This window comes from Lepidochelys kempii, chromosome 22 (assembly GCF_965140285.1).
Source record: "Lepidochelys kempii isolate rLepKem1 chromosome 22, rLepKem1.hap1, whole genome shotgun sequence".
NCBI lineage: Eukaryota > Metazoa > Chordata > Testudines > Cheloniidae > Lepidochelys > Lepidochelys kempii.
Window position 1 is genome coordinate 19,085,510 of NC_136401.1, and position 24,400 is coordinate 19,109,909.

A 24,400-nucleotide genomic window follows, 5' to 3' on the forward strand; every position below is an offset into this window, starting at 1 on the left:
CTAGCAGAGCTAGCTTGGTATGGTGCGGGGAAGAGGTTTTCTAGCTTTAGGATTTTCTGCAGCGCCCATCACCATGGTATCTGAGTTCTCTAGAACCCCACTTTTTTAGAGTCTACCTTTCTGATGCTGGTAATTTATGGAAATCAAGGGAAAGAGGTCCATGTGAGGAGAGGGGGGGGAAGCTATTATCCGAGATGAGTGATGTGTGGCACTGGTGAAGAGTGTACAGGGTGAGAGCCTGCTTCTAGAGGAGCCCAGCCCCTACCGTGAGACAAACGCTGGAGAAAGCCGGACCCTCTGCTGTGAAAAGCCAACGTTCCAGGCATTTCCTTGGAGCAGAACTACTGCATGCTCCTCCAGGAGAAGGGCTCACCTCAAAATCCTTCATATGGCAGTGTAAGGAATGAAACAGTAACCCAGCGTACAGGCAACTCTCTCTGGCTAAGGCCTGAGCCACTTCCTCTGAGCAGGAAACAGCCCCTCAGGCCTGAGAAATCTCTGAAAAGCCATGCAGTCACCCAGCCAAAATCTTTAGCACCATGCACTGGTGTAACCAAGTTAAAGAAACGGTAGAAGACTAGGAGTGACAATCCAATAGTCCTCCAGCCTCCTAAGCAAGATAAGAAACTGAGATGGGATATGTCCCCCTTTAATGGTTGCGCCTAGTGCTGCATGTATTACTTACTGCATTACTTAGCTGCTTTTCCAGACACCCTCTGTCTTTTGCTGTGCCTGCAGCCAAATGCATCCTCAGATCACACTGGCTTTGTGCAACAAAGTGGAAACAAGGATACACACGGTGCTTATCAGACAAGGAAACAGCATAGGCCTATCTGCTGCTGATTGGGAATCCATGGTGCAGAGCTATGCAGGAGGAAAGCCTTGGGAACTGACTGCATTCTATCCAGCTCTATGGTCTAATCAACAGGTCTAAGCCATCCTCACAGTTTGACCCTCCTGTGGATTTCCACCTCCCTGTTCCTCTGCAGAATGTGCCTTGAAGGCTAATGCTGTGGCCAATGAAAACAAAGCTCATTTTTAACCTGGGTCACTGAGGCATGTTGACCTTTATACCAGGAATGTATGTGAGCAGAGTGCAAGATGCTCCAAGAGAAGGGGTGACTGCAGGAAGTGGCACAATAGCTGCGGGGGGGAGGCAGGGGAGAAGGCCCAGCCTCCTCCCAACCCCAAAGACATAGGAGTGGACTTGGTGTACTTAACCCTCCTTCAGTGCAGGGGGGCGGGCTAGAAGACCTCTTGAGGTCCATTCCAGCCCAACATTTCTATGATGCTGCTTGGTGCAATCTGATCATTTATGTAAAGCTTACTCAAGCTAGCTTTCCCCCTTCTCCTGTGGGGGAGCAGACACATTCTTGTTCTCTTTAAACCTGCTAGCTCTGGGCCTTCCATATATTATTCTTGATCACAGCAGTGGCACTGAGAATCTCTGGTCAAGGCTCCAGAGTGCTAACTACTGTATATACAGACCTTGTCCCATAGCGCTTACTTAGTGAATGACAGGACACAATGGGTGGATAAAGCAAACCAGAGAGAGGATGGCAACACAGCAGGTGCAGTTTAGCTGGACACTTGCAATATTTGCTATATAAGGAGGAACAGTGGACACTGATGCTGGTGCTATGCAGACGAGATGCCAGGCTCTCAGAGCAAAGAGAATCAAAGTAAGTTTCACAAAGGTGATCAGAGGCAGTTACAGTAAATCCCATGTACTCAGTCAGGACTTGATCCGGAGCATGCTAGCCCAATCCAGAGACATGTGCATCCTCCCATTACTTCAACTGGTTCTACCCACATCTGTCTGTAGCCTCTCTGGCCTGTCACCACACTGCACTATCACAGCACAATTTCTTCTTCACACCAGCTTGGGATCTGGCCCCAGCTCGGGATCTGGCCCCAGCTCTCAATGGGCCATCCCCCACCTGGATCCTCATGAACTGGACAACTTGAAGAAATCCACCCTGGTATGAAAAAGAAGGCTAAAGGGGGCAGAGACTGTTGAAGCTGATAAATTGAGCATACACAGTGTTTTCTATTTTTCACGCCTCACAACCAACTTTGACCCACTAATGGCCAGCAGATCAGCTTCACACTTCAACACCAGCCATGGGCTCCCTCTCCTGTTCAACTAGTGCTACGTTTTAACCAAAGAGGTCTCCTTAATTTGCTGTCAGGTTGCTGAAGCATCTTGGTCCCCTGAAGAAAAATAGCAAGGGCTGACGTGACCCTCTCGTGTTTGTTTATAGGAGATGAGCTCACAGCAGTACAGACAGCCACTCTGGTCCTTGCAAATCTAACTGGATGTGTGTTTCAGAGATTTGACAAACAGAAGACAGCAGCAGCAGATTTCTCTTTTTGGTTTGCAACAAATTGCAAAGCAAGTGCAGACCCATTTATTATGGGAAAACCAGGAGGCACTTCAACAAGGCTGTGGGGCACAGAAAACATTTCTGTGACATTTCAAGCCAATAAATTATTCAAGGCTGGGAGGAAAGATGCAGAGAGTGGATATGTATCATCCTAGAGAGCAGGAGCCCCATTGCCTGTCAAAGGTATCCCTCACTGGCTCAGCTGAAAGCTCTTAGTTGCAGGGAGCATGTCTGCCTTGCTGTGTAACGCTTATCACACATGGCCCCAGGTCAGGGCATCACAGTGCAACTGAAATATAAATGTTCAATATCAGAAGGACTTCTCTAAAAAGGAGGGGGGAGAAGAAGCAGCTGTTAAAGATGTAATGAAACAGCACATGTAAAAAGAGACCCAGAAAACATGTTTCTTCCTGGGGCAGCACATCTCTAAAAGCCTTAAGGGTGGCATTCAAAATAGTCCAGCAGTCTCTGGGCAGAGGAAACTTCACCCCTTCACAGAGAGCCTGCCCAAGGCTTTAATCACCAAATAACTACCACATTAAGGGTTTAATGGCCACATTAAGGGCTGAGTAGGGATTGAGCAGTACCTGGGAACCTCAGCATGGGTTGAATTTCATCTGGAAGGCCGAGATTTCCATGTTGCATTTTGATTGCTTGAGCAACTTTGAGCATTGCCAATGATCAGCCTGGGGAGAGGAGTGAGAGAAATTAACATGATTTCACACCTCCCAGTAAATAAGCAAGCAGGGAGCAGAGGGCATTTCTTTATGTAGCCTGCCCTGCCCGGTGAGCAAAGGGGAAGCATTCCAGAGACCATCTGGGGCATAGCCAATGGGCTGCTCTGATGGGGGAGAACACTCCCCATTCCTCTCCCAGCCCAAGCTGCTGCTCTAAGAGCTTGCAACAGGTCTAAACTGATGCTACCTCGCCAGCAGCATTGTTGCACAAGCTTTGTCACATTGCGTCTCTTTCCCGATCACACTGGGAAGTGATTAAACGGGCAGCGCCACAGGCAGAACACAGCTTCCTTGCCTGTGGCGCAAACTCACAGGGGCACCACCCCCAAGAGGAGCTAATTACCAGCAGATAGTATTGAAGAGATGATCGCTTATCACGAGACGTGGGCAGTGTACACCTGCCTTATGGCGGTTGTCCACATAATGTACTATATACAGAGGGGACATATGAGCACTTATCAAGTCAGTCTCCCAAGAGCAATCAAATGCTAGTGTTGCTTATAAAGCAGATAATAATTGTCTCTAATGTGAGATTTTACTCCCACTATGATTGCAATCTGCACTCTGAGATGTGCAGAAACATGGGCTTTCACCATACGATAGAAAGAGTGAAGGTTCAGGTGCAAAAGCCAAGGTCACGTTCTAGAGATGACATTTAGAGCGGAGGACTCCAAGCCAGAGCTCTGGGGACCTATTCCCAGCTACACCACTGTCTCACAGGGACTTTGAGCCAATTATTTGTGCATCAATTTCCCTGCCTGTGACGTTCAAGGGATTTAGGCAATGTCTAAAACAGGTTGGAGCAAGGATGAAAACTCACAGGCTGAGCCTCCATTCAGCCAAGACTGAGTTAATGGTGCTAACATTTACAGCAGATGGGGCTGTTCAGGAGCCATGTAGCATGAAAAAGACCTGTGTCTGGAGATGGGAGAAGCAAAAGGTTTGTTCCATGTGGTTAGAGTGTGTGGAAGAATGGCCCATGTTAGTATGGTGGGTCACATGCTTTTCTTGGTAGGGGGCTAGAGCACCCCCCCTTTCCCCTGCTCTTGGGGCACCAAGGACCGCACTAGTAGCCCAGGAAGGTGACAGAAGAGGGAAGCAGTCTGGGTTTGCACCTCACTCTGAGCCATAGCCCCTCTCAACCCCTGCAGGTTTCTTACCCTCTGGGTAGGGTTACCCTCAGTCCTTGACGCTGGAGAAGGAGTCTCCCTTCCTCTGGTTTGCTGGTCTTTCAGCTCTTAGCAACACACCACCAAACTCTGGTTCTGTCTCCTTCCTCACACCTGCCTAAAACCCCATCTGCCTAAAACAGGGTTTTTTTATTAGGTTTCTGATAATTGACTACAGGTGCTCCAATTAACCTGTAGTAACCTTCCTTAGTCTACAAGGAAACACGCCTTAATTAGCCTAGGTCTTATATATCTCCCCTGGACCACTCTCCCACTGCCCTTCTGGCTCTGCTGTATCACAGTGGACAGATAGAAAGCAGGCTAGTAATTAGGGAGCTCTGGGATGTTTGAAAGGTTATGGTTGTGTGCACGAGGGGGACCTACGCACCAGCTGGCAGAACGCTGTATTGACCCATTTTACATGGGGACTGGGGAATGTCAGCCTGGGGAAAGGAGCACCATTATGATAGTTCTGGGGATTTGGCTGCATTCTACTTTGCAACATCCAGCAGCTGTGTCTTCCCTGAGATAGGTACTGTAAGTGACACATTACAGGGCTCCTTCCACTAGAGACCTTTCAACTGCTGAGGCTACAGCAAACACATGTTGCTCCTGCAAAAGGCTAGCAACTTAGTTTTGGGGAATACAGCAAAATTTGGGGATTAGTGCATATCAGATTTTTGCTTTACAGATTGTGCTTTGCTTTGCGGAGCAGTAATGTGCTCACCTCAAACCATGGGACCCTGAGCTTCAGGGCTGGGGCTTGGTACCTGGCACTGCCATGCTGTCTTAGGGTTTTCAAGACGGGCAGCTGTTTCAACCTCCCTGGGCAGGAGCTTTCCATCTTGAAGCCTCTGATAGGAAATGTTCCTGTTTGATTTGCTGCTGTTTGATTCCTCTCCATGACTAGGAGGGTCATCTAAAGAAAATCATTATCAGAGTTGTATTTGCAAAGAAAAGGTCAACAAAATGTTGCAACAGTCTTATGAAATTTTTGTTCTATAAAGTCAAAATACTCTCATAATTTGGGTATCCAGTTTTGCTTACACTTGTGTTCTTGTGTTACATGAACTCATACTTTGCATTTCTGTACTGTAAATATCCTTTGCTTGAGAATATCAAAGCACATCACAAACACACAAATTGAAGCAAAATGAAAATGATTATTTGTACTGCAGTAGTACCTAAGTACTCCACACGTGAACCGTGACCCTGTTGTGCTAGGTGCTGTACAACAAAAAGACAAGTCCATAGAAAAATCAGTATTTCCAAGTATTTTTTCCATTGAGACGTGATGATTGAAGCAAGAAAGACCAATTTCTAGTTTCACATGATCAAGTTTATCTAGGCTTAAAAATAAAATTCCAGTTTCCCTGAGTAAGTGTTACAACACAGATGACAGTGTAATGTGAGTTCTAGTTGGTTCCAGCTCGATATACAATAAGAACAAAGGGCTTTTCTGTATTTCTGTAATTCCTACTTGGTTCTTCAGAGTGAATACTTGCCGCTAGACAGCATGAAAATGAATCATTATTTCTGACAGAGAATGATAGTTTTCCTCTTCTGTATCAATTGAATGTTCACAGGGGGGATTTCTGACCTGCCCCCTGTTGACAATTATTATTGAGTGTTTGATGACAGTTGTGGGTTCACCTCATCATGAGAGCTCTTTCTTGTTTCTTGTCTCCCTTGTCACATCATCTGAAAACACCATTAAATAAAATGTGCTCTTTAAGAGTAAATAGCTGTTGGCCGTCCCTCAACGAGCGAATAAATCCATAGAGCGAGAAGTGAGGGAGGAGGGATTTTTATTAGAGTTCATAACTTAACTAAAATAAAGATACAGTTCTGAAGGCCCAGGATCACTGCTGGAGTCGTGGCTGGCGCTGCGGGGCCCAGTGGGCAGCTTTGGTTGAAGCTGTTGCCATATAACAGTCTCTGAATACGCTGCCTGCCGTGGAGACAGAGTGCCCGTACATTGACTGGCTTTGAGGTCAGGAGAGGACACTGCCTGGTCACGGACTGGCCACGGGCCGCGCACCCCCCTGCGATTAACCTGGCTGCACCGGATCAGTCACGGCCGTGCGGGGCGCTGAGCCGCAGGCTGTGGTCATGGGCACTCGGCCCCCCACCGGCCACGTGCCAGGGTCTGGCTGGGCGGCGGAGGAGGCTGGCAATGGGCTGTTGCAACAGGAGGCTTATGGGGGGGCGGGGGGGCAGTGCCGGGGCTGGGGGGGGCTCTGCTCTGGGGGTGAAGGGGAGGGGCTTTCCTGGGGCTTTCCTGGCTCCTCCAACCCCATTGGACAAGCCTTTGACCTCTGCCCCCTGACCTCTGCCCCCCCCTCAGGTTCTGTCTGCATCTCCTCTGTAGCTGCCCCCGCCGCCTGGTCCCTCTGAGGGGGCCCCGCCCATCTCGGCACAGCACCGCCTCCTCCCGGGGCCAGGCCCCGCCCACCGGCGGCCGCTATTGGCTGCGCCGAGGGAGGAAGGGGCGGAGCATCATGGGCTCGTTACCGAGGCGACCAGCGGGACGCTGCTGACCCGGTAACTGCCCGGCTCCCGCCCGGCCTGCCGCAGGGCGCGGCTCGCAGGGGGTGAGCAGGAACCCCCCCCCACCCCCAACTGCCCCCCATCGCCCGCCTCTCCCCAGCCCCCCACCGCCCCCCTCCGCGCAGCCCCCATCTCCCCACCGCCCCCGCCTCTCCCCAGCCCCCCCGCCCCCTCCGCGCAGCCCCCAGCCCCCCATTGCCCCCGCCTCTCCTCAGCCCCCCATCGCTCCCCACTACCCGCCCCCACTCTCCCCCCCCACGCAGCCCCCCATCTCCCCAGCCCTCCATTGCTCCCCACCTTTCTCTGCTCTCCAGCCCCGCATTGCTCCCCACCCCCTGCCCACACCATCCCCCCCCCATGCAGCCCCCATCTCTCCCCACTCCCCAGGCTCCCCATCCTGTGGCCCCACCGTTCCCCCCCAGTTCCCCACCATTCCTCCCTCCGGGCAGCACCACACCATTCCCACCTCTCCCTGCTCCCCACCCCGCCCCCCCCCGCAACCCCTGCCCCACCTCTCCATGCTGCCATACAGTCCCGACCTTTGCCTGCCCTCCCTGCAGCCCCCACCCGGTCCTTCCCAGCTCCCCACGCTGCAGCCCCAACCTCTCCCTGATCACAGCACCCTCATTTCCCCCACTTCCTGCAGCCCCTGCCCCACTTCTCCCCACCTCGCAGGCCCCCCACCTCTATCTCCTTCCTAGCTCCCCACCCTGCAGCCCCAACCTCGTCCTGATCTCCACAGTGCCCTCATTGCCCCCACCTCTCCCTGTGGCCATCTGTTCCATCTCTACCCACCCCAAATCCCCACAGCCCGCACTTCTCCCTGCTCCCCACCCTGCAGCCCCCCAGTCCTTACCACTGCCTCCGACAGCCTTGCTGCTCCACCCCACAGTACCCCAACTGCTTCCCAACTTTTCCCAGCCTCACCTCCCAGTTCCCCAGCCTCTCCCTGCCATTAACCTCCCCCAGGCCTACAGCCCCCTGTCCCTACAGTGCCCCATCTCTCCCTGCTCTAACGGGCCACTATGCGTGACTTCCTTGCAGACAAAGGTGCTAGCGGATGGAGGCTTCTGGTCCGCCGGGGTAGCAGCAGCAGCAGGGCCAGCTTCCCCTGCCAGCCCACTTTGGCCCTGTTGGGTGTGGAGTAGGGAGTGTGACAGGAGAACTCAGTCTCCATATCCCAATCATCCCTCAGGCATGATGCTGTCTGAAAGGGGCCTATGGAGCCAGGGTGTCAAAGGAGCTCAGCTTGCAGTGTTCTCAGTGGGGACTGGGAGGGACTGTGTAATTTTAAATGAGGTTTCTCCATTCTCAGTGGTAGGGTGGAGGGGGACTCTCTTTGGTTCTCAGTGGGAGCTGCTGGGTCCTGACCACTTCTGAAAATGTGATCAACTAAGTGCTGGTAGTGGTGGTGAGTTTGTGACACAGACCCCTGTCCTGTGGGGCTTGAGGTTGACATTATGTAATACTCTGAGTAACTTATGATGGTACTCTAGTTCTGGGCTGGAAACAAGCTGTCAAAGCCCAAGTGAGAATGGTAAAGGGAAAGTGAACCAATGTTCACAAAAAGAAGAAGAGTACTAGTGGCACCTTAGAGACTAACCAATTTATTTGAGCATAAGCTTTCGTGAGCTACAGCTCACTTCATCGGATGCATTCCAACGAATGTTGTGAATCATCCAGTCTCCCCAGATGTGGCGGCAAACCTGTATTAAAATAACCAATAGGTTATTTTTAGGCTTTGTAAGTTGTTTTTTTTCTCCTTCTGTTATTCCTTCTTCTAGGTTCCAGTCCACCCCCTTAAGTCATTCTGTACCATGATGGCTGATGAGCTGGAGGAGAGAGATTTGCAGAAATTCCTGAGAGATGTGGATGAAATTAGTAAGTGTACTGTAAACATGGTGGGGCAGATTTACACTTGGTTGGAGTGTTGCTCAGGTGAAGTCACTGCGTTAAGGACAGCATTGGCTTCTGGTTTTAGTGCCCACCTTAAGACATTTGTGGAGATACTGAGCTCCTAACTCCAGCTGATCTTGATAAGAGCTGTGAGCGCTTAGCACCTCTGAAAACCAGACCCAAATGGTCTTTAGTTGGGCACCAGGTAATGGAACAGTCAAAATCAGACCTTGCTTTAGAAAATGTTGGCTATGATCTTTCCTTATGTATAACAATGTTTATAAAAAATACTCTCATAGAGTGAGGCCCCAGTCCTGAAGGCAGTGGGGCACTTCATGAATGCAGGCAGTCACTTCCAGGAATGGGGGTCTTAGTAACTGGGCTAGCAAACAAAGCAGTGAAATTAAAAAATTGGAATTTTTGATAAGTGATGGTAATAGATGGCATTTCTATAGCCCCTTTCATCTGAGGATCTCAAAGTATTTTGCAGACATTAACTTATGAAGTCTTATAACGCCTCTGTGAAGTAGCTAAGGGACCCACCACTAACTTCTAGCCATCTCTGGAAGGATTGCCACAGTTTTTTTTTTTTTTAGCAGAGCATAGGAATCCTATGCAGCAGTTTAGGACAGGAAGTAAAATAGAAGAATAACATAGCCACTTGAAACTGCAGCAGAAATTTAGGTCTAAAAGGGAATTACCTGAGAGACCTGCATATTTGTCTTTCTTACTAAGATTGGAAAACTTCATTGATGTCCAAATGACAGCAGTGTTCACTATGGTTTGGGGGGCTTCTTTTGTGTTCTCTCCTGTTGCTGTTTCTGAAGTTAGACTCCCAGCCAGAGGCAAAAGAAAACAAGTGTCTTTGGCACTGAACGTATAACAAATGATAAAAAATAAATCAAAATGTACCCAAATAGGGGATTTTGTATTTTAAACAGAAAAGAACTCTGTATTTTTGAAACTGCTCTATTTTTATCAGTGAAATTTGATCTTTTGGCATCTACCCTCACTGAAATGCTGGTTATTGTGTCACATTATTGCCTTAATCTTTGTTCAGTGATAAATACCCAAATAGAAAACCGAAATCATTTGAGGTGGACAAATAAAGAGAATTAGAGAGCAAAAGGAAGAAAAAACAAAAGAAGAAAAGATCATACAGTTTTGATCACTGTGTTTAGTTTTTGAAATCTCTGAGTGCTTGGAGATGTGAAGCTTGCCAGATACTGGCAATGCCTCTAAATGCCTCCGGTTATTATTTTATTTTTAGAGTCATGTAAATCATTGGTAGAACTTAGAGATGGGGAAAAAACTTGTTAGATTGAGTCCATCCCCCTGCTAACATTTGGAGCTATAACCTATGGAGGGAGTATCAGATATTAAACTGAAGCTACCCTGAACCATAGCCAAAAGGCCAAAGACAGATGAATTTTTTTTTTTTAGTTTATAAATGTTGTCCTTGTCATGTGTATATTACATCAAGTCTTTTAGTGCACATCTACACTTTGAGCTGGGGGTGTGATTCCCAAGTTGAGAAGACATACTCTCACTGGCTGTCACTGAGTAATCACACTACAGATAGAATGTAGCCGTGGAAGCACAAGCTGTGAAATGAGCCAGCCACCCTGAGTATGTGTGTAGGATCTCAGATGGTTATAAACTGGCTAGCTGCCCTGAGTACCACAGCTTGTGTGGCTGTGTTTAGTGTGCTAGCTTGATGAGAACCTCAGAGCATGGGCATACTCTCAATCATACATTCAGCTCCTTCTGGCTTCAAAGGCATGTGTAACCAAAGGGAAAACTTGACTCCTGGTCTCTCTGAGTTCATTTTATTTCAAGTTTGTTTGGTTTTGTTTTAGCCAACTTGGTTCAAGGCTTGAACTCCACAGACCCAGCTGTCCAGGAAAAAGCCATCTCTGATACAGAGAAAAGACTTCAGCTCAAGGAGGTCAGAGATGATGGAGAATGCAAGACCAAGTTGAACAGAACAGTTGTTTACTCACAAGATGTGGTAAGACTTATGATCTCTTTTCGAGTATCAGATGTAGGCAGTTAGTCTTTCAAATGATATAAGTGCAGCTATCTTGCCACTTATGCAAACCCAAGACAAACCTCATAAGTATTGTTACAAATAAAGGTCAAATGTAGCTTAAACCTATGTTTAATTTTCCTCACTGGAAAGCATATGAGAGAATACCCCACATCATGTTTTACAGCCTATACCTCTTTTCTTCAGGAGATCACTGGGTGCTAATAGCAAAGAAGAAGCAGGTGCTTAGATGCTGCAACATGTGGATACTGTTTGCTGCTTTCTGATCCAAAGCCAGTCAAAATCTTGAGAGGCTTTAATTCAGACATTAGTAGCTAGATTTTCAGGTGCCTAAAGATTCAGATAGTTGACTAGTGGGATTTTCAGAAGTACCTAAGCAGGTTAGGCACCTAACACCTGTTGAAATCAATAGCAGTTGGGCGCCTATCCTGCTTAGGCACTTTAGAGAATCCCACAAAGCATGTATCCGCATCTTTAGGCACCTACATATCTTTGAAAGCTGGCCCTAAGTGTTGTGCAGCTGCTCCTATTCTTATTAAAAGAAATGCTTTTATAATGAAGTGTACCCCAGCAGATTGCTATTGCAGTTAGAATAATCAGATTGCAGTGGTGAATTTTCCCATGTGAAGAGTCTAACAGAAATTCTTAGCCAAATTGATTTTGCAAGAGGACACCTGAGGATTGAATTGTTTTCTTTTGTTCCGTGACTTTAAATGCATCTGATGGAGTTAGTTTTGACAAGTTTAAAAACTGCTTCTCTTGTTACTAGACTCATGTTGTTATACATCTGCTTTTTAAGCTGCTTTGAAAAATGAATGTGCTCTATTTTTTGCAATCCATATTTTCTCATGAAAATTGCAGCTAGTTTAGAAATAACTATATTTAAATTTATTTTCATTCCAGTTCAAACCTAACCTTTTTGTATCTGTGTTTGTGTGTCACTCATCCAACTTTTTCAGACCACGCGGAATATGGAGACAGTGAGACAAGGTAGGACAAGGTTCACCTCTCCAATAATTATCCCCTGTTCAATTTGTATCAATAAAGCTAGAGTAAGGATTGCAGATTGCTTTCCCTGATTCAGCTGCCTCATGCAGGGCCTGATCCAACTCCATCTGAAGTCAATGTGAATCTTTCAGTTGACTCTGAGAGGTGTATCAGAAAGTTATAATTGCTTACAAGTCCTGTGTGCCTGGCTGGATTGTGCGTAGTAAAGAATTTTTTCAGCATATTCTCTACCTCTCATCTAAGAACCTCATTATTCTGAATCAAAAAGAGGCATCTCTTAGAGAAGAGCTACTTAAAGAGGCAGGTATGCAAATCTAGGGCAGCATTACGGCCGTTGTATGTAATAGCTTATCACACACGTTCCGCATTATATCAAATTAATGAAATACGTCCTTAAGATTTTCTCTATGGAGAAAACATGTCTCAGAAATGACTTTTCTCTCATCTGCAATTTGATTGTAATGAGTAAATCTTTTCTTTCATTGACTGAAATGCTACCCTAACTCTGCTGGCTCTCAGACAGCTTCATGTCAGCATTAGAGAAAGATGCAAAAGAACGAGCCAAAAGAAGGAAGAAAAATGAACGTTTGGCGAATGGTAATTGCTGAAGTTTTACATTTTTGATGTCCACTAAGCACTACTTAAAAAGAACAGAGCTGAATTAAGCTGGTAAACTAGCCTGTTAGCCACATTTTTATAAGAACGTAAGAACCAGCCATGCTGGGTTAGACCAAAGGTCCATCTAGCCCAGTATCCTGTCTGCCAACAGTGGCCAATACCAGGTACCCCCGAGGGAATGAACAGAACAGGTAATCATCAAGTGATCCATCCCCTGTCGCCCACTCCCAGCTTCTGGCAAACAGAGGCTAGGGATACCACCCCTGCCCATCCTGGCTAATAGCCATTGCTGGACCTATCCTCCATGAACTTATCTAGTTCTTTTTTTAACCCTGGTATAGTCTTAGCCTTCACAATATCCTCTGGGAAGGAGTTCCACAGGTTGACTGTGCGTTGTGTATGCACATTGATGAGACTGGGGACAAGGAAGCAGGCATTTGGTGTTCCATAGTACCTATGATCTTATGTATAGCATTGATTAGAAGAGAACATGGGCTATACGCAGTAGGTACTGAGGTCTTTTGGAACGCATTCCTCTTAATAGCTCTCCCCTTTATGATAAAGAGACTTAAGGTTTGGAGTGAGAGATATGTAGTGTGTGGGAAGATGTAAATAATAGGCTATAAAGAGAAAATACAAATGGCCTGAGTTTGTCTTTTAGAACATGAAAGGGGCACATAAATGAAAATGCACAGAGAAAAGTCTGTTGCATGCTATGCCCAATGAACACAGTTCCAATAGAGGCAATACAGTGGGAATCTCAGGGCAAGCTGCAGCAGGAAAACATGGTTTCTGTCCACTGTGTTTACAACTGGAAATAATGACATTTGCAATACATGACTCTTGTTGCTGCAGCCCTGAAAGAGAAGGGAAATGATGCATTCAGTAAAGGAGACTATGCCACAGCTATCCAGCGATACACTGAAGGGCTGGAGAAACAGAAGGATATGCAGGTGCTGTACACGAACAGAGCACAGGTCAGTGTGTGAAAAATCTGCTGTAGATGTATTGTTCAGGTACAAAACAGCCTAAGCTACCTGCAGGTGGCACATGAGAATCATTGCTCTGTTGTCTAAGACAATTTCAGGAGTTCAGATGTGTTGCAGATGAACTGGAAAATGGAGGAAGAGCAGCACATAAGGTAGTTTGTCCCGGGCCATTCTCCACAGTGGTGCTTTAGGTCTCATTTTTGCTAACAGGAGTTGATGGGATCTACTTTACTGCCCTGTTAGCAACAGTGAATATTAATATGATTAAAAGTTACCAGCAAAGTACTTTAGACTAAACTCTGTATTGAAACTTTCTCTTTAGTTTCTTGCACTGATCAAGAATTCAGCTTCACTGGAGAGGCTGTGATGCAAATCATGCTGCCTTTTATGGCTCTGAACTAATTCCTCAGTCATGTGTAGCATTTTATGCTCTCTCTACGCAAGTGTCTAACAGAAAGTATTGAGCCATGAACATCAGCCTATAATGTAATATCCATCCTCGTATACTGTGCCAATTGCCATGGTATCAGAGACCTGCTATTGAGTGCCCAATAGCTGGTACTAAAGGAAAACAGAAAGCAAAAATAATCAGTCATGCATCTTTTGTAGCTTTGTGCAAGGAGTGTCTCTATATTCCCTTTTGTTGCCACTAACCATCCTTGCCTCTCTTTTTATCATAATCTCTAATGGAGGCTAATTCTCTGACATGCCCATATGAAGGGAAGAATCTGTTGTCCTGATATTTTCTAAATAGGCTGTAGAGAGCTGAATGTTACCACAGGTGATGAGCTCTTTACCTACCTTGTATGCCAAGGGGGGGCCGGCAGAGCTCCTATCTGCTCCATTTTCCAAATATTATATCTTTAATAATAGACTAATAAATTTTAAGGCCAGAAGGTGGACCTTAGGATGATCATTATTTATTTGTATTATCATAGCCCTTAGGAGCCTCTGTCATGAACTAGGACCCTCGTGTCTTCCCCTAAGACCTTATCATCTAGTCTAACCTGCTCCATAGCACAGGCCATAGAATTTCACACACCTTAGATAGGTCAGTCACGCAGGAAGTCTGTATTGGGAACAGAACTCAAGTCTCATGCCTCCTAGCTTTAAACCCAGGGGCATCCTTCTTCCTCAAGTGTAAATCCTGCTCTTACTTCAGTACTTCCAGTCAACGTTATGTTTGACAGTTGAAACCACTTCCAAAAGCTTTGCAACCCATTCCATTGTGTGTAACTGTAAGGCCCCTCCCTATCATGCATCAGCAACAGGGCCTGCACCCTAAATTTTCAGCATTGTTGCACAGATCTCTTCCTCTCTAGCTAAAGGACTGACTAGTATAAGCCGATGCTGTGTTGAGAAAACTAATACTGTGAGAAGCAGTAGGTTCTGTGAAACTTTCACTCAATGGCATGCAACCTATGGAGTGGGCATTTTGCCTGCAGTGAGTATCTGTGGTTGGGTCCTTGCCAGAAGATTATGGTACTAATATGGATGTAAATTTATTTCTGTTCAGCAGGTTATCTCATTGCCTTTTTATAATCTCAAAGGAAAAGTTGCATTTCAGAAAATCATTGGACAGCTATTGTTTTAATTCCTGGCCTGTGCCTCTGGCTTCCAGGAAGCAAAACCAAACCCGAAAGACACAACCCAGACTTTGGCTACTCCCTTGACCATGTGGGAATGATTCAGCAGTCTTCTAAAGTTCATTTTATTCCTGTTGTGACTGCAGCCTGTCTCCTGCATGGAGGGTCAGAATGAAGCCTAATCATGGAAGGGTTGTTTGTCCCACAAGCTCCATTGCTCTGCCCTTCCCCCCCACCCCACATTCAATGACAGCACAATGCACAGGTCATCCCCCATCCGCACCACGGCATGAAAAGAAAGTTCAGTGGGGTATATATATTTTTCAAGCTACCTTTTTTCTGAAAGATGAGGCAAATTTTTAATTGTGAACTGAGGACCTTTTCCTGCCCTAAGTTTAGTACAGACCCGTGTGAGTTTTGTGCTTGGTTTGTGTTTAACTCACTTGAAAATCCACTGCACACTGATGCACAGACATGGTAAAACACCAGAAGCAGTTAATTATGTATCAGTCAATATGTTGGCACTCTCTGTGGGTTAAAGCATATCACTTTAATTAAACTAATGTCTGCACAGTACTTTGAACTTGGAAAAACATTATAGAGATACACAGTATTATAATTCTTCTTTGGGCTGATAAGTCTGCTGATCTGTATCCCATCTTGGCTTTATTTCAGGCTCACATGAAGTTGCAGGAGTACAAGAAAGTAATCAATGATTGTGAATGGGCTTTAAAGGTAAGTGCTTTGCCATTTCTTCAATCAGTTGGTAGGACACAGAGTGTAACTAGTTTCAGAGTAGCAGCCGTGTTAGGCTGTATCCGCAAAAAGAAAAGGAGTACTTGTGGCACCTTAGAGACTCACAAATTTATTTGAGCATAAGATTTCGTGAGCTACAGCTCAGTTCATCGGATGCATTCAGTGGAAAATACAGTGTGGAGATTTATATACACAGAGAACATGAAACAATGGGTGTTACGATACACACTGTAAGGAGAGTGATCAAGTAAGGTGAGCTATTACCAGCAGGAGAGCGGGGGGGGGGGGGGGGGGGGGGGGGGGGGGAGGGAAACCTTTTGTAGTGGTAATCAAGGTGGGCCATTTCCAGCAGTTGACAAGAATGTCTGAGGAACAGTGAGGGGGGAATAAACGTGGGGAAATAGTTTTACTTTGTGTAATGATCCATCCACTCCCAGTCTTTATTCAAGCCTAAGTTAATTGTATCCAGTTTGCAAATTAATTCCAATTCAGCAGTCTCTCGTTGGAGTCTGTTTTTAAAGTTCTTTTTATTGAAGAATTGCCACTTTTATGTCTGTAATCGAGTGACCAGAGAGATTGAAGTGTTCTCCGACTGGTTTTTGAATGTTATAATTCTTGACATCTGATTTTTGTATGAGGGAACAGTGGTCCTGATCCTCATCTAATGTAAGTTATGATCCTGAAGTCAATGACAGTATTCTAGTTAACACCCACAGAGGATATGGTCCCAGGTTTTTAAAAAAAATTAATATATGCGGAGTATGGGTCCATGTTCTTATTTCTGATCAAACCACTAGTTTGTATGTATGATTAATGTCATATTGTTGATTTCTTCCCAATTGTGGCCTAAGGCTATCAAATGGTGAGACTGGGTCTACGTTTTGCAGTTTATAGGGTGCTGTGGGAGAAGGGTGACCCTGCTTTTCCCAAATATGGATGTGGTTCCTGCTTGAAAAGTCGAATATGTGGGGCCATGTCTTCTGCTAGTGTAAATCTGTGTATCTTTGCTGAAATCAATGGAGTTACATCAACTTACACCAGATCTGAGTGTATTAGTAGTATTCTGTATGAATAGAAATGAAAAGTATACTGAGAAATTTCCGTATGATAGCAATTGATTGTATTACAGAGGGCAGCCTAAGTGTTATTCAATTAACTGAAAGTCAGCTAGCTTCACTCAAAGTGCAGCACACTCCATGTTTATAGGTTTTTGGGCAGTTGCTGTAACTTTATTAGCCAGGAGGTTAGGCAGCAGCATGTAATGATTCAAGATTCTAAACTATTTGATTAATTCTTTTTAATGCAGTGCAACGAAAAATGTATTAAAGCCTATTTCCATATGGGAAAAGCTCATCTGGCCCTGAAGGACTACAATGAGGTAAGCTGCACAAACCTTGTTGGGGTTGAGCCACATTCTCTTTTTAAATACTCTGGTGTAAATCTGGAGTAACTCCATTGGTTTAGCAACTTAGATAAGGTTTATACCAGTATAAGAATAAGCAGAATATATGTCTGCCCATTGTTTGGCATTATAAGGCAACGGAAGACCAGCTTGGCTTAATGGTGAAATCCTAGCGGATCTTAAACATAAAAAAGAAGCTTACAAGAAGTGGAAGGTTGGTCATATGACCAGGGAAGAGTATAAAAATATTGCTCGGGCATGTAGGAATGATATCAGGAGGGCCAAATCGCACCTGGAGCTGCAGCTAGCAAGAGATGTCAAGAGTAACAAGAAGGGCTTCTTCAGGTATGTTGGCAACAAGAAGAAAGCCAAGGAAAGTGTGGGCCCCTTACTGAATGAGGGAGGCAACCTAGTGACAGAGGATGTGGAAAAAGCTAATGTACTCAATGCTTTTTTTGCCTCTGTTTTCACTAACAAGGTCAGCTCCCAGACTGCTGCGCTGGGCATCACAAAATGGGGAAGAGATGGCCAGCCCTCTGTGGAGATAGAGGTGGTTAGGGACTATTTAGAAAAGCTGGACGTGCACAAGTCCATGAGGCCGGACGAGTTGCATCCGAGAGTGCTGAAGGAATTGGCGGCTGTGATTGTGTAGCACCCATTGGCCATTATCTTTGAAAACTCATGGCGAACGGGGGAAGTCCCGGATGACTGGAAAAAGGCTAATGTAGTGCCAATCTTTAAAAAAGGGAAGAAGGAGGATCCAGGGAACTACAGGCCAGTCAGCCTCACCTCAGTCCCTGGAAAAATCATGGAGCAGGTCCTCAAAGAATCAATCCTGAAGCACTTGCATGAGAGGAAAGTGATCAGGAACAGCCAGCATGGATTCACCAAGGGAAGGTCATGCCTGACTAATCTAATTGCCTTTTATGATGAGATTACTGGTTCTGTGGATGAAGGGAAAGCAGTGGATGTATTGTTTCTTGACTTTAGCAAAGCTTTTGACACAGTCTCCCACAGTATTCTTGTCAGCAAGTTAAGGAAGTATGGGCTGGATGAATGCACTATAAGGTGGGTAGAAAGCTGGCTAGATTGTCGGGCTCAACGGGTAGTGATTAATGGCTCCATGTCTAGTTGGCAGCCGGTGTCAAGTGGAGTGCCCCAAGGGTCGGTCCTGGGGCCGGTTTTGTTCAATATCTTCATAAATGATCTGGAGGATGGTGTGGATTGCACTCTCAGCAAATTTGCGGATGATACTAAACTGGGAGGAGTGGTAGATACGCTGGAGGGGAGGGATAGGATACAGAAGGACCTAGACAAATTGGAGGATTGGGCCAAAAGAAATCTGATGAGGTTCAATAAGGATAAGTGCAGGGTCCTGCACTTAGGATGGAAGAATCCAATGCACTGCTACAGACTAGGGACCGAATGGCTAGGCAGCAGTTCTGCGGAAAAGGACCTAGGGGTAACAGTGGACGAGAAGCTGGATATGAGTCAGCAGTGTGCCCTTGTTGCCAAGAAGGCCAATGGCATTTTGGGATGTATAAGTAGGGGCATAGCGAGCAGATCGAGGGACGTGATCGTTCTCCTCTATTCGACATTGGTGAGGCCTCATCTGGAGTACTGTGTCCAGTTTTGGGCCCCACACTGCAAGAAGGATGTGGATAAATTGGAGAGAGTCCAGTGAAGGGCAACAAAAATGATTAGGGGTCTAGAACACATGACTTATGAGGAGAGGCTGAGGGAGCTGGGATTGTTTAGCCTGCAGAAGAGAAGAATGAGGGGGGATTTGATAGCTGCTTTCAACTACCTGAAAGGGGGTTCCAAAGAGGATGGCTCTAGACTGTTCTCAATGGTAGCAGATGACAGAACGAGGAGTAATGGTCTCAAGTTGCAGTGGGGGAGGTTTAGATTGGATATTAGGAAAAACTTTTTCACTAAGAGGGTGGTGAAACACTGGAATGCGTTACCTAGGGAGGTGGTGGAATCTCCTTCCTTAGAGGTTTTTAAGGTCAGGCTTGACAAAGCCCTGGCTGGGATGATTTAACTGGGAATTGGTCCTGCTTCGAGCAGGGGGTTGGAGTAGATGACCTTCAGGGGTCCCTTCCAACCCTGATATTCTATGATTCTAAGAGAGAGAAATGGTCTTAAACACTTGACTTATGATAGCATGTTATGCTAATGTCTTGTCATACATTGGTTGCTTGGGGGACAAAATGTTATTATTTAGTTATTTCTAATAACTAAACTAAGTCTATTTTGCAGCCGATTAAGTCAGTTACTTCTTGTGCTACCTTCAGTGGACATAAAGAACGATTGATTGTCCTCTCTATAGCAGTCCTTAACACGTTTTTGAAGTCTCTTATCAGGTTCAGGTGTAGCACCCAAAACTGGACATGCTATTCCAGTTGAGGCTTCACCAGTGCGGAGCCACCTGTCGTGTCTTAGATACGACATTCCTGTTAATACACCCCCCAAATATTAGCCTTTTCCACAATTGCATCGCACTGTTGGCTCATAATCAGTTTGTGATCCACGAGAATCCCTAGATTCTTTTTAGCAGTACTACCACCTAGCCAATTATTCCCTGTTGTGTTGTACGTTTGATTTTTTTTTCTCCCTTCCTCACTGTCGTACTTTGTATTAGTCTTTAATAATAACTTGTAGTGGTTCTGTCTTTTTAAATTATTGGTCAGTTTTGGATGGAAACAGAATAACCGAATTCTCCGTCCCACATTTCTGACCAATAAGCAGTAAAAGCATGGACAGGTTCCTGTTGATTGGACTGGATGCTGCCATGGTAGGTCATGGAACAGACCTGACGCTAGCTCATTGGGGGTCCTAAGCAGGAATAGTCCCCACCCAATATTAAAACAGGAAAGTTCTTATAATAAAAAGCAAATAGGGGGCCACTTGAGCAGATCAGGGCATAAGCAATTGGCGCCAGTTCTGCCCTGGAATGTGACTTGTAGCTATACCAGCAAGTTGTGCAGTGGCCCCATCTGCCTTCCTCAATTAAAGCAGGGCTAGGTTGGGTTAGGATTTGGGAGATCTCCAAAGAACATGTCCATGCTGCAGGAAAGGTGGTGGTGATTCTATAGGTGGCATTCCTCTGGTTATTACAGGAGTCTGTGGTGCAGTTATTGCTGCATTTCACTCAGAAGTGGCTGCATTTCAGTGGTGGGTGAAGTGATCCCAGTGTAGCACATTGGGATTTGTTAAGGTGGAGTATGCTAGTGAAGACCCTAATATTAATTTTACTCTTGCCAAATCTCTGAAGGGGTTAAGTGTTGTATAGACCATTTAATTCTACATTTCCTGCCTATGCTGAACAGTAGCTATAACCTGAATGTTCTTAAAATATAATTTGATTTTATTTTCTAATCAGTAAAAAGAACTTTTCTAATCATTTTTTAAAATGAAATTACTAAATTGGTTATACTTTGAGGCTAGACCTGGGAGAGAAATAATCTAAGATGTACAGTTATCATGACATTTGGTGCTGTATTTTGTAGCTGCATTTCTTTTGCTATTAACTTGTTGGCTGGTATTTGTTCATTTCTCGCAGAGAATGATCTGCTCATTCTGTTTTTCCCAACGATGGATTTTTAGATTTATATTTTGACTATCTTGTTAATTTTAAAATGACATACTGACTGAAGATTGCCTGGTGTTTTCAACCATGAAAGTTTAACCATCCTTGCTGCAGATTGATTCTATTGTATATTATAAAGCTAATTTTTTCTGGGCTGTAAAAAAATAGCATCCCCCAACTTCATAGATTTGAAGAGTCCAGAAGAAGGGGGGTCTGAATTCATGTTTTGCTCCTTGTTGAGTTCAGAGTCATGACTTGGATTAGAGATGTTAAATAAAAAAAATGCAGGGAGTGAAGAACAAAGACTAAAGCTCTATAGTCCCAATCCAAAGTCCACTGACATCCATGGGAGTTAGTCCATTGATTTCAAAAGGTCTTAGGTCAGACCCAGTCAAGTTAGATATCTTTTGCATAATCTTTTCCGTTTTGTTTTCAACTAACCATATAGCCTTGGGTTTCTTTTATTAAGGCCAGGAAGTCCTATCAGAAGATCTTAGAAATTGATCCTCAGAAGGAAAGTCTATTTAAAGGTAGGTTTCGGAGTAGCAGCCATGTTAGTCTGTATTCGCAAAAAGAAAAGGAGTACTTGTGGCACCTTAGAGACTAACCAATTTATTTGACCATAAGCATCCAATGAAGTGAGCTGTAGCTCACGAAAGCTTATGGTCAAATAAATTGGTTAGTCTCTAAGGTGCCACAAGTACCCCTTTTATTTTTATTTAAAGGCAAGAAGTCTAACATCAGGGTCCTTCTGGTACCTTTATCCTGTCATCAAAACTGAACTTAGAATACATAAGGCTGGTTTATAATTTAAGTCTCTCTATGGACTCTTTCCATCCAGTTTCTGTATCCAGCTGTTTCTTCTTCCAGTTAACTTCTCTTCTCTAACCTTTCCCGTGGTTGGCCACAGCTAAGAGTCATTCTACTTTTACTGGCCTATGTGCAGAATGTAGAATGTTGCGCCAAATCACTGAGCCACTTCTTCCCTCTTTGCCTCGCAATCTTTCTGTACAGTTGACATGATTGATAAATGATATAGTCAGTTGCTTGACTGTTCTTTGGTTTGTTATGAAATATAGTCAAGAGACCAAATAACCAATATCAGTCAGGTTTATTGCTAAAAGCCAGTAATAATATAGCACAGGACAAAAGGTTCAATACAATGCTAGTTTCCAGGAAGCTGTCTTGTGCTATGTTGTTACCTTCACCTTACACAGAAGTGCTTCCCAAGTTATGCATTTTAGCTAGGAGTATTTACTGGATGATTTTACAAGTTACCGAAACTCTTCACTAAAGTCCAACCCATTCATTTGTGCCAGTTTCTTAATTTGTTGTTTTGTACCTTCCTTATCTTTGTTTTCGATACTGGCATTCCAGGGACTGGCCTGTGAAGATACCTTCCCAGCTTGTTGCGGGGCAGAACATTTTGCCTTTGACAAGCTTCTTATTTTCTCATGCCAAAGCTGACTTCAACTTTGAAAAGTGTTGCAGGATTCTTAGCATAAATGAACAGGATTATAGAAAGACATAGGCCAGTTTAAGATATGTAACTGCTAGAAATATATACAATATAACATTATACTGATATTGTATGCTTAATGCATATTAATATATGTGGTGTCAATAATACATATTGCCAATGTGATTATATATGTTTTTCCCAAGATATATTGGTCAACATCAGGATATCAAATGGCATTTCATTTCTTTCCTCACTGTCCTTAATGTGTATCAAGAATTTGTGGCCTCTTTACTGAATTTCATTTTTAGTTTCTCTTTCTTTTGGTGTTGAAGACTGCATGAATGAAGTAGACTTACAGGAAAAAAAAGCAAAAGAGGAAGAGAGAGCTCTGGAGGAATTTCAGTCTGGAAAGTATACTGCTGTGTCTGTGAAAGAGCTGCTCCAGAAACTCAATAGACCTGACCAGAATATCCTTTATTATGCAGGCGGGATTAGAGTTTTGACTGAATCAATAAAAGATTGTAAGTATTTTATGCAAATCTGTCTGTCTAATGTGCTAATTTGGGGCATGATTCAAATAGAGGGCAGTCTTTAATGAGAGTTGGATCAGGCCTATAAAAACTCTACCTCTGTTTTTAAAAAAATGTACATTATGGGCTTGATATTTCAAAAGTTTTGGGCCAGTAAATGCATGTATGAAACAGTCACACATTTTTGGGCCTAAAATCTGAGCACAATTGTGTGCAAATTGGGCATGCTGTGCAGAATAACATGAAGAGCTTACTTTGTCAATATTGAAAGGCAGCTCTCTTTCCCGCTAAATGGGAGATCTGCTCTTAACTCTCAAGACCATTGAGGAGATATGTGCCACATCAAAGGAGAAGATACCCCATAGTTTGGGAAATCAGGATAAATGTTCAGTAACAAACCCAGATGGCAAACTTCTCCCATGAATGTATGGTAAACTGTAACCACGTGAATCCAGTCAGTATCCAGTACTGTAGCTTTCTTTTGAAACTGGCCACTATTGTTCATTTCATTGGGATAGTGAATTAATCCTTGTTAACATAATGTAAATGATCAGATAAATCACCAACATTTTGCCTTTTGAAGAGAACATTGAATTTGAAAAGGTTTTAAATGGGCTCCAAATAGAATGTTAGACCCAAAGCCACTCAGACTTTGGACAAATGCGTATCAGATGTGAACATCACAGTTTAGACTCATCTCTACTGAAATCCTGACAAGTTCTGAGTTCAAGTTTTAACCATGCATGTGTTGATAATGTTGCTAAATCTACAGCAAAGAGTTCAGGTGGTTGAGTATCACCAGTTGTTGTAAAACTCTGGTCTAACAAGATAAGTAAAGGGAGAGCTGATTTTTTATGATATAATTTTAAAGCATACTGTAAATTTTAGGCCAATTCCCAATGGAGCTACCCAACTTGCACCAGATGAGGATCTGGCCCTTTAAATGTACATTCTTCTAACTGTGTAGCATCCAGTATGTGAGAGGTCCTCTCTCTCAGACCTCTATTCTGCTTTAATAAGGGCCTGGACTCAGTGAGATGGTTGGGTTCTTCCTATTTTATCACCTCCAGTCCCATGTGGACTCTGGTGTTGATTTGGATCCTTTAACAGCTGTTTGTTTAAAAATGTTTACAGTTCACAGATGAAATGAATTGATTTGCAAAGCCTGACTGGTTTTTAAATCTTCCTGACTCCTTGCAAAGCACTTTAAATTAAGTCAGGTTTCAGAGTAACAGCCGTGTTAGTCTGTATTCGCAAAAAGAAAAGGAGTACTTGTGGCACCTTAGAGACTAGCCAATTTATTTGAGCATGAGCTTTCGTGAGCTACAGCTCACTTCATCGGATGCATCCGATGAAGTGAGCTGTAGCTCACGAAAGCTCATGCTCAAATAAATTGGCTAGTCTCTAAGGTGCCACAAGTACTCCTTTTTTTTAAATTAAGTCAGTCACTCTGTACAATTACAGACATGAATCAGAGTGTATATACTTTAACTTCAGTGCTGTTTCTGCTCCAAATACTCTTTAGAGGATTTTCCCTTTTTGCGATATAAATATGTATAATTTGTTCCCCAAAGTGGTTGATTGGAACCTTGTCACTTAACACTCTGTTTCCAGAGAACAGGAGTGTGCCTTCATGATATATCAGGCAGATGGATTGCTGGGCTTATG

General features: G+C 44.4%; 1 protein-coding gene across 4 annotated transcripts in view; it reads left to right on the forward strand.

Moving 5' to 3' along the window:
* Nucleotides 1–6,791: 6,791 nt before the first annotated feature.
* The window catches only part of TTC12 (tetratricopeptide repeat domain 12), a 35,094-nt gene continuing 17,485 nt past the window's right edge, over nucleotides 6,792–24,400 (forward strand). For 2 of the 4 annotated variants that reach the window (XM_073320841.1, XM_073320844.1), the window contains exons 1-10: nucleotides 6,808–6,887; nucleotides 8,628–8,724; nucleotides 10,599–10,750; nucleotides 11,749–11,779; nucleotides 12,317–12,394; nucleotides 13,271–13,392; nucleotides 15,666–15,725; nucleotides 17,053–17,124; nucleotides 21,210–21,270; nucleotides 22,535–22,723. In XM_073320841.1, the coding sequence (XP_073176942.1) occupies nucleotides 8,661–8,724; nucleotides 10,599–10,750; nucleotides 11,749–11,779; nucleotides 12,317–12,394; nucleotides 13,271–13,392; nucleotides 15,666–15,725; nucleotides 17,053–17,124; nucleotides 21,210–21,270; nucleotides 22,535–22,723 (829 nt within the window). In that variant the 5' untranslated portion in view covers nucleotides 6,808–6,887; nucleotides 8,628–8,660. Of the gene's footprint in view, nucleotides 6,888–8,183; nucleotides 8,255–8,627; nucleotides 8,725–10,598; nucleotides 10,751–11,748; nucleotides 11,780–12,316; nucleotides 12,395–13,270; nucleotides 13,393–15,665; nucleotides 15,726–17,052; nucleotides 17,125–21,209; nucleotides 21,271–22,534; nucleotides 22,724–24,400 lie in introns of those variants that run through there. The other 2 variants (XM_073320843.1, XM_073320842.1) reach the window with 2 other exon arrangements.